This window comes from Triticum dicoccoides, chromosome 5B (assembly GCF_002162155.2).
Source record: "Triticum dicoccoides isolate Atlit2015 ecotype Zavitan chromosome 5B, WEW_v2.0, whole genome shotgun sequence".
NCBI lineage: Eukaryota > Viridiplantae > Streptophyta > Magnoliopsida > Poales > Poaceae > Triticum > Triticum dicoccoides.
The window spans coordinates 657194989-657212209 of NC_041389.1; the positions used below are offsets into that span (position 1 = coordinate 657194989).

At 43.5% G+C, this 17221-nt stretch overlaps 1 protein-coding gene across 1 annotated transcript; it reads left to right on the forward strand.

The window, feature by feature from the left end:
- The first annotated feature begins 10548 nt into the window (after positions 1-10548).
- On the forward strand, positions 10549-14991 carry LOC119312389 (glycine-rich RNA-binding protein 3, mitochondrial-like). Its single transcript, XM_037588123.1, has 5 exons — positions 10549-10698; positions 10804-10925; positions 11052-11120; positions 11210-11316; positions 14093-14991. The coding sequence occupies exons 2-5, from the start codon at positions 10817-10819 to the stop codon at positions 14729-14731; spliced, it is 924 nt and encodes a 307-aa protein (XP_037444020.1). The 5' UTR covers positions 10549-10698; positions 10804-10816; the 3' UTR covers positions 14732-14991.
- Positions 14992-17221: the final 2230 nt, after the last annotated feature.

Consider the following 17221-nt stretch of genomic DNA (forward strand, 5'->3'; position numbering starts at 1 on the left):
ATGGGAACAAGAATCAACTAGCATAGGGAAGCAAAACAAGCATAGCTTCAAGATTTTCAACACATAGAGAGTAAACTTTATATTATTGCAATTCCTACAAGCATATGTTCCTCCCTCATAGTAATTTCCAGTAGCATCATGAACGAATTCAATAATATAACTATCACATAAAGCACTCTTTTCATGATGCATAAGCATATAATTTTTATTACTCTCCACATAAGCAAATTTCTTCTCATGAATAGTAGTGGGAGCAAACTCAACAAAATAACTATCATGTGAGGCATAATCTAATTGAAAATTAAAATCAAGATGACGAGTTTCATGGTTATAATTATTCTTTATAGCATACATCACAATAATCATCAGAGATAGCAACTTTGTTCTCATAATCAATTGGAACCTCTTCCGAAATAGTGGATTCATCACTAAATAAAGTCATGACCTCTCCAAATCCACTTTCATCAATATAATCATAATAAATAGGAGGCATTCTATCATCATAATAAATTTGCTCATCAAAACTTGGGGGACAAAAAATATCATATTCATCAAACATAGCATCCCCAAGCTTGTGCCTTTGCATATCATTAGCATCATGGATATTCAAGGAATTCATACTAACAACATTGCTATCATACTCATCATTCAAAGATTTTATGCTAAACATTTTATAGACTTCTTCTTCTAGCACTTGAGCACAATTTTCCTTTCCATCATTTTCACGAAAGACATTAAAAAGATGAAGCATATGAGGCACCCTCAATTCCATTTTTTGTAGTTTTCTTTTATATACTAAACTAGTGATAAAACAAGAAACTAAAAGATTCAACTGCAAGATCTAAAGATATACCTTCAAGCACTAACCTCCCCCGCAATGGTGCTAGAAAAGAGCTTGATGTCTACTACGCAACCTTCTTCTTGTAGACGTTGTTGGGCCTCCAAGTGCAGAGGTTTGTAGGACAGTAGAAAATTTCCCTCAAGTGGATGAAGTAAGGTTTATCAATCCGTGGGAGGCGTAGGATGAAGATGGTATCTCTCAAACAACCCTGCAACAAAATAACAAAGAGTCTCTTGTGTCCCCAACACACCTAATACAATGATAAATTGTATATGTGCACTAGTTCAACGAAGAGATGGTGATACAAGTGCAATATGGATGGTAGATATAGGTTTTTGTAATCTGAAATTATAAAAACAAAAAGGTAACTAGTAATAAAAGTGAGCGAAAACGGTATTGCAATACTTCGAAACAAGGCGTAGGGTTCATACTTTCACTAGCGCAAGTTCTCTCAACAAGGATAACATAATTATAACAATCCCTCAACATGCAACAAAGAGTCACTCCAAAGTCACTAATAGTAGAGAACAAACGAAGAGATTAGTGTAGGGTACGAAACCACCTCAAAGTTATCCTTTCTGATCAATCCATTGGGCTATTCCTATAAGTGTCACAAACAGCCCTAGAGTTCATAGTAAAATAACACCTTAAGACAACATCAAACAAAAACCTAATGTCACCTAGATACTCCAATGTCACCACAAGTATCTGCGGGTATGATTATACGATATGCATCACACAATCTCAGATTAATCTATTCAAACCAACACAAAGAACTTCAAAGAGTGCCCCAAAGTTTCTAACGGAGAGTCAAGACGAAAACGTGTGCCAACCCCTATGCATAAGTTCACAAGGTCACTGAACCCGCAAGTTGATCACCAAAACATACATCAAGTGAATCAATATAATACCCCACTGTCACCACGGGTATCCCACGCAAGACATACATCAAGTGTTCTCAAATCCTTAAAGACTCAATCCGATAAGATAACTTCAAAGGGAAAACTCAATCCATTACAAGAGAGTAGAGGGGGAGAAACATCATAAGATCCAACTATAATAGCAAAGCTCATGGTACATAAAGATCATGCCATACCAAGAACATGAGAGAGAGAGAGAGAGAAAGAGATCTAACACATGGATGAACTACTCCCTCCTCGTCATGGAGAGCGCCGAGATGATGAAGATGGCCACCGGTGATGGATCCCCCTCAGGCAGGGTGCCGGAACAGGGTCCCGATTGGTTTTTGGTGGCTATAGAGGTTGCGGCGGCGGAACTCCCGATCTAGGTTTTGTTTTGGAAGTTTGGGGATTTATAGGAGGGGTTGGCCAGTTTCACATCAAGGGGGCCCACAGGGAGTCCACGAGGCAGGGGGCGCACCCTCCACCCTCGTGGGGCCCTCGGGACTCTCATGCAATATCTTTTTGTTCCAGTATTTTTTATATTTTCCAAAAATATTCTTCGTGGATTTTCAGCGCATTTCGAGAACTTTTATTTCTGCACAAAAACAACACCACAGTAGTTCTGCTGAAAACAGCGTTAGTCCGGGTTAGTTCTAACCAAATCATACCAAAATCATGTAAAAATATTAAAAACATGGCATGAATACATAAAAAATTATAGATACATTGGAGACGTATCATTATTACTAGAAGAAGAATCTTTCTTGCCCTTCTTGCTAGATTTTACTTGTGGCATGTAAGTAGAAAAGAGTAAATGCTTGGCCATGTAAGAAGAACTTTTCTTCCAAAGATCATCATTGATGGCTTTTAAGAACCCATGTTCTTGCTCAAGATTGAGCTTCTCGAAGCGTAGCTTCTCATGAGTTTTTAAAAGTTCTCTATGATCTTCTAAAGTGGTTTCATGAGATAACTTAAGAGTGTTTAGTTCTTTAGTTAGATGATCAATCTCCTTCTCATCATTGTCATCTGTTTCATCTTGATTAGCATGATTAATAGCATTTTCATCATAGTATTCATCACTAGAGTTGTCAACAAGTAAATCAACATCACCTAGCAAATCATCTTCATCACTATTGAAATCAACATACTCGGGGTGTGATACCTTGGGGCCTTTAGCCACGAAGCATCTTCCTATTCCTTCATTTGGTGAATCAAAGATGTCATAGGAGTTGGTTGACACAAGTGCTAGACCGGCAACACCTTCAACTTGAGTATATTCGGAGTCGGAGTGATAACTTCTCTCGGAGTGGTGGTCGGAGTCGGAGCCGGATACCCATTCACCAACATGAGCTTGATGTCTTCATTTTGTGTAGCTCCTTGATGACTTGTCCTTCTTTTCTGAATCCTTGCTTCTTCGGGAGGTTCTTCGTTCATAGCGATCATCTCTACTCCTTCTCTCCCTTGGAGGTGATTCTTCCCATTTGCTTCTCCTTTTAGGTGAGTCGTCTCTTCTTTTGTATGGAGCCATACACTCATTGGAGTAGTGTCCAGGTCTTCCATAATTGTAGCAATTTTGCTCACGACTAGAAGATCTTTTGTCATTGTAGGACCTTGACTTGGAACTTCTTTCCTTGCTTCTACTCTTGTAGAATTTGTTAAAGTTCTTCACCATTAAGCTCAATTCTTCATTGAAGTCTTGTTTCTCATTTGATGATGTAGGAGCATCAGATGAGGCTTTGTAAGCACCACTAGACTTGTTGTGAAGCTCTTCTTTATCCTTGAGTGACATCTCATGAGCAACAATTCTTCCAATGACTTCGGTTGGCTTGAGATCTTTGTAGTTTGGCATAATTTGGATCAAAGTGCACACGGTATCATATATTCCATCTAAGGCTCTCAAGATCTTCTTGATGATGAATTTGTCGGTCATTTCTTCACTTCCTAAGTCGGCAATCTCATTTGTGATGAGAGCAAGCCTAGAGTAGCGACACATTCACCATCCTTCATTTTGAACTTTTCAAGTTGACTTTGAAGCACATCCAACTTGGATTCCTTGATGGAGTCGGTACCTTCATGCTTATCAATCAAAGTATCCCAAATTTCCTTTGCATTCTCAAGACGGCTGATTTTGTTGAATTCTTTGGGGCACAATCTGTTGAAGAGGAAATCGCAAGCTTGAGCATTGCATTGCAACATCTTCAATTCTTCTGTGGTAGCTTCACGATTCGGTTCTGTCCCATCAAAGAATTCACCTTGCAAACCAATACACACAATAGCCCAAACAGTGGGGTTATGTCCAAGAATATGCATTTTCATCTTATGTTTCCAACTAGCAAAATTAGTACCATCAAAGTAAGGACCTCTACGGTGGCAATTTCCCTCGCTAGACGCCATACTCTCCTAGGTTGTGAAACCAAGGCTATGATCACCAAAGCTATGGAAATCAAGGCAAATGGAGACCAAAGCTATGATACCACTTGTACGATCGAAAGTATGTCTAGAGGGGGGGTGATTAGACTACTTGACTAATTAAAACCTAGCATTTTCCCAATTTTAATTCTTGGCAGATTTTAGCAACTTAGCACTAGTCAAGCATTCACAATACAATTCAAGCAAGCATGCAAAGAGTATATGAGCAGCGGAAAGTAAAGCATGCAGCTTGCAAGAAAGTAAATGGGACGAGTTTGGAGGGAGCAAACGCAATGTTGACACGGAGATTTTTGGCGTGGTTCCGATAGGTGGTGCTATCATACATCCACGTTGATGGAGACTTCAACCCACGAAGGGTAACGGCTGCGCGAGTCCACGGAGGGCTCCGCTCATGAAGGGTCCACGAAGAAGCAACCTTGTCTATCCCACCATGGCCATCGCCTAGAAGGACTTGCCTCACTTGGGTAGATCTTCACGAAGTAGGCAATCTCCTTGCCCTTACAAACTCCTTGGTTCAACTCCACAATCTCGACGGAGGCTCCCAAGTGACACCTAACCAACCTAGGAGACACCACCCTCCAAAAGGTAATAGATGGTGTGTTGATGATGAACTCCTTGCTCTTGTGCTTCAAATGATAGTCTCCCCAACACTCAACTCTCTCTCACAGATTTGGCTATGGTGGAAAGAAGATTTGAGTGGAAAGCAACTTGGGGAAGGCTAGAGATCAAGATTCTTGTGGTTGGAATGGAATGTCTTGGTCTCAACACATGAGTAGGTGGTTCTCTGTCAAAAAATGAATGGTGGAAGTGTAGGCACGTTCTGATAGCTCTATCTATGAATGAAGAATGGGTGGAGGGGTATATATAGCCTCCACACAAAATCTAACTGTTACACTCAGATTCCCAAACTCGGTGAGCCCGAATGGTAAAACTCGGTTAGACCGATTAAGGTCAAAATATGAATGTTAGAGTTTTTGGTGGGACCGATATGATCAACTCAGTGGGACCGATGCGCTAGGGTTAGGGCATAACTTAATCTCGGTGAGACCGATCACATGAACTCACTGGGACCGATTTCAGTAATACGCACATAGAGAGTTGGTCAGGAAAACTCGATGGGACCGATTCACTCATTTCGGAAAGGAAACAGGAAGTTTGCATTGCGAACTCGGTGGGACCGAAACGTTATGAAGGGAAACAGGGAGTTTGCAATCCCATCTTGGTGAGACCGAGATCCCTATCGGTGAAACCGAACTGGTTATGGTCTATGGCAGTGGCTATGTCAAATAAACTCGATGGCGCCGAATAGATCAAATCGGTGGGGCTGAGTTTGACTTTTAGGTTTAGGACATATGTGGAAATGAGATAGTGGTTGAGGGTTTTGGAGCATATCGCTAAGCATTTTGAGCAAGCAAGCCATTAAGCAACACCTCATCCCCTTTTAATAGTATTAGCTTTCCTATGGACTCAATGTGATCTTGGATCACTAAAAAGAAAATGTAGAGTCTTGAGCTTGTTGCCAATATGTGTCCTTAGCATTTTAAGGGGTCCACATCTCTAGTCTATGCCATGCCAATCATTGAACTTTCTGAAATGATCATCTTGAAAGAGCATTAGTTCAATGAGCTATATGTTGTTAAGAAGTACCAAAACCACATAGGGATTAGTTGCACTTTCAAGGGTCCACATCGAAAGGTACGGGTGGAATCAAATCACATACACGAAATACATATTTCACCCACATTTACCTCCATACCCTTCGAGAAGAGAAACCATAATTCAACCTAGTAGAAATCACCCAACGGGTGTACTGCTACCTCCATGGAGTGGGGCAACCGGGGCACAACCAGGCGATTGTACTGGTTGCAAAGTACGTTTGTGCCCTCCTTGTCCTGGAGCGGTACTACCGGCTCAACTATCGCCCATTTCTTTCTTCGACTCTAGCAGTGGTACTTTGGGCGGTGCCAGAGCGGTTGTTCTAGATATTTAAAAAATAATTGGCACCACCGTTGGCTCTAGCAGTTATATCGCTTACGTTTAGGCCTGAGCAACGCCTTCTGTATGATGCGTTTGTACCACTTGGACCCTACAGATTGTTTTACGAGACTTGGACGGTTGTACTGTTCTGCGGAGTGGTTGTATCACCTTGTGCATTTTGTGCACATGATGGTTGCATTTTGGTGGAGCTATTTAAGGAGGAGGTTCTTCCTCCTCCCACCTATATACCTCTTGTTTCTCTCTCTCTCTCTCTCCTCCATTAGTGCCCTAAGCTCTATCTTGCCGATCTCCTTCTCTAGCCAACCAAACATGTGGGTTTGCTAGGGATTGAGGGAAGAGACCTAGATCTACACCTCCACCAAAGAAATTTGGTCCCCCCATCATTCTCTTGTGGATCATGTTGCTCTTGGGTGTTTGGGCACCCTAGATGGAAGATGCCATCTTGGAGCCACATTTCATTCTGGTGAAGCTTCATGGTGGTGTTTGGAGACTATAATTAAGTTGTGACGATTGCCCCGACCTTGTTTGTAAAGGTTTCGGTTGCCGCCTTCAAGGGCACCGCTAGTGTATTCACGACACTTTGCATCGTGCAAGGGTGTGAGGAGAATAGGGTGAACCATTGTGGCTATTGGGGAGCATCATGCCTCCACACCCTTCAAACGAAGACGTACCCCCAAAGGAGGGAACTTTAGAAACACATCATCGCCTCCACTTGCGTTTACTTATATCCTTTACTTTGTGCAGGCTTATTATCTTGTTTACTTTTAGCTTGCACTTGTGGTTTGTTGTGCTTGTCATATAGGTTGTCCACCTAGTTTCATATCTAGACAACCTATTTTATTATTAAGCCTAAAATTTGCAAACAAAGTTAAAATTGTTTGTCGCCTATTCTAACCCTTCTAGTCGACCATACTGATCCTTTCAGTGTCCCATCTTCTCAGTCATTGTGGAGACGGTTCCCGCCTATACCTCAACAGGGTTGGGTGGCAACAAATGTGGTTCCATGCTAGGCCCTTAGCGGTGGCGCTAGGTCAGGCATTGACACGGGGTTTGGGTTGGGAGCTCAGAGTATAAGAGCAATGTCGGAGCAGAGGACGGTGCTCGTAGGACATGATGGTGGCTAGGTGGGAGAGGCAGTGGAGTAGGGAAGCGGCGTATGCCGGTCACCCGATGGCTTGAGGGAAGAATGCGGCGGGGGATGGGGATGCAACGTGTGTGGGGCACTCAGTGATGGTGTTACGGCGAGAATGAAGCATTACGAGATTAGGGGTTGATGGGTGGGATTATTGGCTCGGTGGTGTGCTCAACACGTTGGTGCTCAACATTGACATGTTTTGGACCTTTAGATTTTGTGATTAGACGTGTCAGATTATGAGTTAGATATGCTCTTTCATGCTTTTATAGAGGTAGTAGATAAAGTGAATATTAACAACGATAACCTAAACAACTATGTATTATGAATTTTATTCCTAGGCCCACTAACGTGCTAGGCACCAGGGCCGGGCCGGCAAAATCCGGGGCCCTGTGCAAAACTAAAAATTGGGGCCACATTTCACAAAAAAAAAGAACTAAAGAGCACTTATAAGATTTATTAATTAAATTTTCTTCTTGTGCTTTTCTCTTGCGCTTATTGGCACCAGAATGATGGTTTCCCCATGATGATTCAAATATGTATTATTGAAACACAAGATAAAGAAGATGAATAAAATAAAATTGAATTTATACATAACATATATCAATTGGAGATCATGCGTCAATGTTTGGCAATTAGACGAACCGTCTAACTCATCTAATATTCAGTCCTGTGATTTTTAACCGAGGAGGTAAGAACCAATCTCTAATGAAGTAACGATCAACTATCAATAATTAATTAGGAAATTAGGAATTAGAAGTAGGAACCGAAGTTAATCGACAAGAAGGACTCGCTATGCACCTGAAGGCTAGAGTCTGTCACCTATCATTCCGACGAGATGACGTCATAGAGTCTGAAGAAGGCAACGGCGGCACCACGGCAGCGGCCTATCACTTAGTTGGCTTGAATCTGAACTCCAATCGATCAAAGGACCAAGGACCGAGCCAGAGCCACAGAGGGATGAGGCGTCTACGTCAAGGGCTCGAGGCGTCGAGGGCTCCAGGCGACAAGCGGACGAGACATTTTTTTTCGGGTGGCCAGACGTTGTTTTCTTTTTTTGCATGGTAATACGTGTCTCATTTATATAGAATAAAGATCAAGTTACAAGGCACGTAAGTACCGACCATACATGACTGAAAAGATAGGAAAATCCTATGCAAAATACCAGCGCCTGTCTCTTTCCTTCGACACCACCGAAGCGGCCACCAAAGGGTAAAAAGACATATCACCTCTTCGCCCAAGTTCGATGCGGCTCCATCGCTGATCAACAGCTTTACGGACCTCCAAAGTAGTTTGCCAAAAGCAAAACCATAGCCGTTGAAAGAATCAGACCGGGGCAACATGTCCCCGGACACGCCGTCGAACTTCAGAACTGACACCCTCGCATGCCGATGACGTCGGAGAAGGAAACCAGAACTGCCCGCCTTCGACCATAGACCCAACACAAGATACTCCATCTTACAGCTGTCACTTGCGTAGACAACCGCCTGCGCGTACTCTTGAACGACAAAACCTCCCTGCTCCACCATGACGTCGGAGACAACGCCACAGCAACGGGGACAGAGCAGAAGGAGAGACACACCTGATGGAGTTGCCGCCGCCGCCTCGTCAACACCATCCATGAACCCTAACACTGTCGATCTGAGGGATCGACATAGACACGATGCCATCAACTCCGAGACGCCGCCCTGGAGGACACCGCCGGTGTGGGAGTGGGGTTGAGGCAGATTTATTCATCCGGGCGCCGCTCCCACCACCCCAACGACGCACCACGACCTACAAATCCAAAACCTAACTACAGAGCGGAGGAACGGGGTCCCCCCTCCCTCCTGCCACCGGAGCAGCAGTCGAAGGGAGAGGGGGCCAGCGCACCGGCCGGTGGAGATCGGAGGAAAAAAGTGCCTCGCCCTAGTCGCCTGGTGGCGGCGGCGGCTAGGGTAGGACCAGACGTTGTTTTCCTGTAGCGTAGCCAGGATCCCGTTCCCTGTACCAATCTAGTTTTTCTTAAGATAACATAGCGATGGCCTCGTTGCCTGAACCCTCGTAGCGATGGAGGAGGAGAAGTCCAGTAGCGCTCGATGGGCCTAGTCGCTCGGCCCAGTAGCGCTAACTATTACTATACCTGTATACAAAATATGGGCCCCCTCAGAATTTTGGGCCCTGTGCGGGCCGCCCCTTTTGCACCACTGTGGGCCCAGCCCCGCTAGGCACCCGCTCTAAGCATTTATATATTACTTGGAAGGCCTTATGCACGATATGTGGATTCTGTCATAAGATCAGATGACTACATGAAAATTAAACTAATTAATGTTTCTATGTGTACTCTCTGTTCGAGCAGCATATGTCATTACATAATGGCATTTTTGTTGCGAAAAACATAATGGAAAATTTGAAGTCAATTCCAATACATCAACATGCTGTTAACGTTGCATAAAAGACTAAATCCATGATAAAACGAGCACAGTGCTAGCTATAGGGGTAAATGATACTGACAAACAAAAGACAAGCCGTACAACCTACATGGTTCATATCTAGGCACATATATTTGTTTGGAGACTATGTTGAAGACTTGTGTCTAAAATAGTGACAAGATGCTCATCCATTGAGGGAGACACTCTCAAACATTCATTATTTGTACGCTACTTCCCATCACGATATCATCGACATGTTCCATTGACAAATACTCCCTCCGTTCCAAAATAGATGATTCAACTTTGTATTAACTTTAGTACAAAGTTGAGTCATCTATTTTGAAACGGATGGAGTATATCTGTATGCATAAGAATACGATATAAACACAAGACATGAAGACCAACGTAAAACGCAACCACGTATAAGACGGAAGATGCTTCATAGGATATATACATGGCACATGGGATAGCAATCTTACCAATCTCCGATTCAACTCTTCCTAGTCTATTGATCTCGATCTTGCACATATCCAAATTAACGTAAAATGTGTAAGAGAAGTACTTTCTCTGTTCGGAATTACTTGTCGTAAAACTAGATGTATCTAGACATATTTTGAGTTCAGATACACCCATTTCTATCCACTTCGAAGTATTCTTAAACAATTCCCAAGACTTTTGGTGAAAAACTACAATCCATGCAAAAAAGAAAGAAAGAGGAAAACTAGAATTATCACTTCTTGAACGGAGAATATCGCCCGCAAAAAAAGGGAAAATCCAATCTAAAACGGAGCCGCCCCCCATTCACCGGCCCCGTACGCCTGAAGCCCTACAGGCTCCCGCCGCCCCCCTCCCCCTCCCGCCCCCAAACCCTAACCCCTCCGCCACCATCGCCGCCACCGCGGCTCCCCTCTCTTCCTCCTCGCCGCGACACCCCGTCCCCGCCCTCTCCACCACGTCCACAATCTTCCTCCATTAGATTTCGAGGTAAGAGCTCGCCTCCACCCAGATCCAGGGACTGGTTAAACCCCGCTGACCTCCACGACGCGGCCGGCAATCCAATCCAATCTGAAATCCGAGGCTGTTTCGCAGGGGTCTCGGGAGGATGGCGTTCCTGCAGAAGGTCGGGAATGCCCTCAAGCGGTCCGCGGGCTCCGGCTCGGCGATGCTCCAGGCGGTCCGGTCCATGTCCTCCTCCAAGGTCTTCGTCGGAGGTTCGCCGGAGTTCTCCCTTCCCTGCCGCCCATCTATTTCCTTTGCGCCTCGAGATTAATATTTTTCTGGTTCGAGGGAAGCCCTTACCTTAGATTGTGCCGCCCTGATTTGCTCTGTCCTTGCAGGCATCTCGTACGGCACCGATGACCAGAGCCTCGCGGATGCGTTTTCCAACTACGGCCAAGTCGTGGAATGTATGTTCCTGTCCTGTTCCCACCGTTTCTCATGGATGGTATAAGATGTGATCCTGTGTATGTGGACTAATTCTGTCATATTTGTTCAGCCAAGGTGATCATGGACCGTGAATCTGGGAGGTCAAGGGGGTTTGGTTTCGTGACCTACACTTCGGTGGAGGAGGCTGGAGCTGCCATCACCGGAATGGATGGGAAGGTGAGTCGCGCATTTTTCGTCAAACTGTTTGCACTTGGCAGATGCTGATGAACCTCATACTTTGTTTTTTTTCTTCTTGTTCCGGTTCTAAGCATTGTTTAGTACCGGGCCGTGAATCATCTAACTGTTGCTTGTATGATGCGTAGGGTGTATTTTTTTTGGAGGCTAAAGTCTTGTGATTTAATAGATTATCTTGACAACAATAAAAATTAGGTGATCAGATTAAATTCCTTTGAGTTAGAGATTATTTTAGTAGGCACCAGTTCAGGTCATTGAAATATCCAAGGCTAAACTAAACATCAGAGCATTTCTACCTTGTTGGGTAATTGAGTCCTGTCACTGGTCAGACAAGAGTGAATGCCTTATCCTTGTCTTTCATATGCTTGCTGATATGTGGCTGTAACAGTTTAATTGCTGGAACCCTAAGTGGTAACACAAAGACTTGTTTTTTGTTACGGTTGAACACAAAGCAAAAGTATGAGTTACTTGTTTTTTGTGTGGATGCCATTTATTAACCTACATACATAGGTAGTGCTGTTCTAGAATATGACCTGCATTGCCATACTAAATATTGAAAGGTTGTGCGATTCAGCACAAGCTAATCCAGGGTTCATCCGAATTAAGTGGCATGCATTGTGGTGTTGGATGTTTTATTGTTTCATATATTGCAGGATGTTGAAGATGCATTTGCTTCTATCATAAGTTCTTTTTTTGTGTTTGACGTTATAATTGAGGTGTCATAAAAAATTGCTATTCAGTTATACCGATAAGCATACTTGGCACCATATATCTTTTACAGCTTGTTGTGTGTAAGATAAACAAGATAACTAATTGTGGTGCGTCAACTCAAAAGCAAGCTATCATTTTTAGCTTATTTCATGGGAAATTGGAATTTCACAATTCCACTACCAAGCTGATGATTATTAATTGTCTAGTTGGCAGGAGGTGAACAACTTGTGTTCACCAGTGAGGGAGGTCAAGTAGGAGAAGAGGGAAATGACGTGGGAGGTAGCGGCAGGGTGGTGATGAGAAGAATCAGTGTGGGGTGGTCGTGATAGCTGGGGGTGGTGGTTATTGGGAGTATCATATTTAATGACCTAGTTGATGCGCCAGTGGCCCAACCCTTACCATTTCCAACTCCGGTCACCCAGTTATCACTTCTAGCCGTGTGACTTGCCTTGACGGAGTGGCTTGATGACCACCAGTACATTAGATATTTTAGCTATGTCGCTGGAGATTGAGAATATTTATTTGCTGTCTCTTTTAATAATGACTGCCGATGATGATTGGTTCTATGCGAAAAGGTTATATTCATCTGATAAACGTATTTCTGCACAATTGCATTATAACACTGGAAAAATTGGTTTGCTGCTGAATAACATTATGACACTACCGTCACATTTGCTGTCTATAACAGACTGCTATTCCCATAAGACTGGTTATTAATGTTTATGTTGCTGAAAGTTTTGGTCCAACCGCCTAGCCAGTTGGTGTAGAATTAAGGATGAAATAAACATAAGATTCTTTGCAAGAGATTTCTTTTGTCAATGTATCTTTTCTATGAAAAGAATTCTTGTGAAAATTTCCTATGGATTATAATCTTACAAATCAAGCACACAGGATAAGTTTTGAATGATTACAATCCTCCAAAATTCATATGAAACTCCTGAATCAAAGGGGCTCTAAGCATTTTTGTACTTATCAGTGCTTTTGGAGATAATGTTTACACTTGACATGCGAATCTGCTATGGTAAAAACTTCAGGCAATGTGTACCCACGAAATAAAGCTGACACCTTTTATCTTTTTATAAATGGCACAGTAAAATAATGTGCTATTTGAGAAATTAAACATGGTTGATTACTACAGAACCTAATTACTGTATATATGTCCTGTTATTTGCATTCACCGGAATTACGTTCCCACATAAGCAAATATATTTTGATATGTCGATGCACTAGAGATCAAAATATGATTCAGAAATATGCTTCGTAGTATCTCAGCTTGTGCAGTGGTCCTTTCAGTTAAAGGGAGGCAAAGCCACAAATACACTAGGACTAGCACAATTTGCTGGCCACTGTAACCGCGTCTAGTATTTTTTCCTGTCACCTCCAACTGTTATGTAGCTTACTAGCTGTTGATTTGGTGATGGGATAAAACCATCGACTTGCTTAAGAGATGACAATGTTTCTCTAACATTTTGCTCTTATTTACTGTAGCCAACTTGTATAGATTTGTCATTTTTCAATGACCTGACTCGTTCTTCATCCAAAAGAATGGATGAGTAATAGAAATATTGTGAGTGGCATTACCAGGTAGTTGGTCTGCATCTTTTTATAACAGAATAGTAGTTTTGTTCTTGTCATCTTCTGGTCCTATATGCTGTAGCATGAAGTTAATTTAAGATTGGACTTCGAACATCAGTGTAATTTTTGGTCTCATAGAGGTTGTGTGTTAACTTTTCAGCTCACTTGTGCAATGGATGGATTGCTGTTCTGTTTGATTTATTATTCTTTTCTCATGCACATTGTGGAGTGTTTTTCTTTTTTGTTTTATTTTTCTTCCTGGAGGCTGTCATGTGATCCTGTTGTGGTTAATTTGTGCTATCAGCTGAATAGTCTTTTTTAAATGTACTCCACTCGTTATGCAGCTCGTTTCTTTTTGTGCCTGGAGGCATCTGTGATATCTATTTGATTGTTTTTGTTAGTATCTTGATCAGTCTTCTATAATCCTTGCCTGCTTGTTCATTTTCTAACATGTTCCCTTTTGCTGTACCAGGATCTGCAGGGTCGGATAGTAAGGGTGAGCTATGCTCATGACCGTGGTAGTCGTCCAAGTTTTGGCGGCGGTGGCGGCTATGGCGGCGGTGGTGGCGGCTATGGCGGTGGTGACGGTGGTTACGGTGGAGCTGGTGGTGCCTATGGTGGTGGTGGAGGCTACAGCGGAGGTGGTGGATATGGGGGTGGAGGCAGAGGTGGTGGATACAATAGTGGTGGCAATTATAATTCAGGATACAACAGTGGGGGAAACTATGGTGCCCCTCAAGGCGAGCAAGGTGGCTATGGGGGTGATGCTGGTTTCACAGGGGTTGGTGGTGGTGGATACGATGCTGCTCCTGCCAACAACTATGGCGGCGATAGCCTGAATCAAGGGGGTGGAGCACCTCCTGCATTTGGAGGTGGAAACTATGGCGTAGGCAACGACAGCTACGCGGACGATGCCCCTGTTGATCTGCCCCCTGGTAAGCTCAATGACCTGCTGAAGGATCTCAAATTTGATGTTGGTGGCAAGGAGGATGGTGCTGGGGAGGACGCCGGCTTGGTTGACGCGGACACCAAGAGAAGCGAGGGACAGGATGACTTTCTTGACGACGACTTCAGCAAGGATGAAGATGACTACGCCAACAAGAGAAGCTGAATGTTGGTCCAGCAAGAAGCATCAGCCGAATAATTTCCCGTCGATATGTTCTCCATGACTGCCTTGTTTTTGGTATTGTCCTGTGATGAAGATAATAATGTAGTGCTTGCAAACAAGTTATGTTCGGTCTCTTAGCTACGTTCTGTACGTCTGCTTTGTGTACTGTGTTCTGGATTCATAGTATGGTGCGAACTTGAACCTGAACTCTGCATGTATTGCACGCTGTGAAATTGCACTTTCAGTAGCTGCTTGCTATATCAGTTGCTATAGTTCATAGTTCAGTAATTCAGGTGCACTTGCGTAGGACAAGCAGGTTGGAATGCAAACCCCTTCTGGCGATACCCTTGTTACTTTCACTGAAATGTTGGGGGTAGGAATGAGGCGAGCAGTCGAGGTCTTTCTCCTCGATGAATGCCCACAGCTGGTCTAGACCTGTCGAGCCACTGGACAGGGAGGTGAAGGTCGTCGCACCATGACGATCGTCACCGATGATGGCGAGTTTACATACCTATATCTGGATCATGCCTTCCCCCTTACCTTCCCCTATGGCATGCGACACCATGGACCTGGTATGTGTCCCTGGAGACGAAACCATATATGGTTTGGGCTCCTTAATTGTGACCCCTCTCTTAACTCAATCTCCCACACCCGGTCGTCGCCCGTCCATTTGCGGCAGCTCCCTCCCCTCCTTTGAGATGACGGCACCTTGCGTCGGAACTCCTCCACATCGAAAAAAAAGACCTAAAATATCGCCCGATGTATCTGTTCAGTATTGTACAACAGCTTGTATACTACTCCCTCCATTCCGATTTACTCGTCATGGTTTTAGTTCAAACCACAACGAGTAAATCGGAACGGAGGGAGTAGTTGGTAGCAACAAGATACTAGCTTGCTCTCGATGAAAGAGAAAGGACACATCTAGTGGGCGGCCGGCTGCCCACTAGTACAACCGAGCGGCCAGCCAAAAAGGGTAACCCCTGTCCCCGCGGAACAGAAAAGGAAGAGGCCACCAAACCGACCGATCGAGCGGCCACCAACAGAATCGCCCCCCCCCCACGTGGCCAGCTGTCCCCAGCTCGCCCCCACGCCCCAGCCCCTCCCACACTGCCTTCTTCTGCACGCCAGAAGGAGATCCAACAGAATCGCTCCAGCCCTTCTTCCTCCTCCTACACAGCCGTCATGGGAGCCCCAAAGTAGAAGAAGGAGCTGCTTCAAAAAAGAAGATCTAAGGGCAGGGTGGTCAGAGCCATATCAGGCAGCAACATCAAGTAGGTAAGCCCCCTCTGCCCCTCTTCACTTCCCCCTTTCTTCTACTGCATATATGTAGGCATATGTAAACCCCCTTCTCGATGGATCTAGCACAAATCCATGGAGAAGCTGCTTCAAAAAAGAGGTGAATCTGGCAGATCATACCACCCTCCCCCATGAATGACATATCTGCAACTGAAAAAAATACCATGAATTACTGTGCAACTAACCATGGATAGAAGCCTACTATTTCCTGGTTTGTGCAACTAAACACAAGTCATTTAGGTTTAGTTGCACAGCTGCCTAGTTGCACACTAAACATGGTTTGAGACTAACTTTACTGAATATGATGCATGCCAACCAAGTTTCTATCGCCTGGATGTGTTAAACAAGCCAACTAAAACAAGTTCTCTGGCCAATTAAAACATGATTAAAGCCAACTCAACATGCATTGTAGCCAAAAACTAAACATGCATTCTACCAACTTGTAGTTATTGTTTGCAAATGAACAAATTGACTGTCCAAAAGATATGTGCAACGAAAAATTCATAAATGTGCAACTGAACATGCATCCCAGCCAACTGAACCTATATTCTGGCAACTCAGCATGCATGCTAGCCAAACTAAAACATGCATTGTACCCCACATGTACTGGATATTTGTGAGTGGACACTTTAGAAAACATGTAGTATATGTGCAATAAAAATATGTTTTCTGGCCAACTAAACATGCATGTTGGCCAAAACTGAAAAAATATATCCTAGCCAACTGAGACATCTATTCTAGCCATCTGAACACATTAACTGTCCAACTGAACATGCATGTTGGCCAAAACTGAAAAAATGCATCCTGGCCAACTGAGACATCTATTCTAGCCAACTAAACACATTGACTGTCCAACTGAATATGTATGCTGGCCAACTGAAAAAATGCATCCTGGCAATCTATTCTAGCGAAAACCAAAAATTTGTAGTACGACAGCAAAAACACAAGAACTTTTGTCCATAGCTAATGAAGCCACAAACCATATTAAAATATTCACGCATATAATCTTGTCCCACACATATATTCTGGTTCCACACCTATTGCAAAGCCATAGTGTAAAAATATGTTCAATATACCAAAAGTAAAAACATAAACGGCGATGAAAACATATAACTATAATCTCTCATCCAATTCTTCTTCTTTCACCTGGATTTTCCGTCTCAAATGTAACATCAAATTATGTGCAGAAAAATCTGA

What these genes read in the sequence shown, in the direction of transcription:
- LOC119312389 (XM_037588123.1), top strand. Translation starts at nt 10,817, where the DNA reads ATGGCGTTCCTGCAGAAGGTCGGGAATGCCCTCAAGCGGTCCGCGGGC. An exon ending in CTACGGCCAAGTCGTGGAAT is followed by an intron (nt 11,121 to 11,209) that starts GTATGTTCCTGT and finishes ATATTTGTTCAG; the next exon opens with CCAAGGTGATCATGGACCGT. An exon ending in TCACCGGAATGGATGGGAAG is followed by an intron (nt 11,317 to 14,092) that starts GTGAGTCGCGCA and finishes TTGCTGTACCAG; the next exon opens with GATCTGCAGGGTCGGATAGT.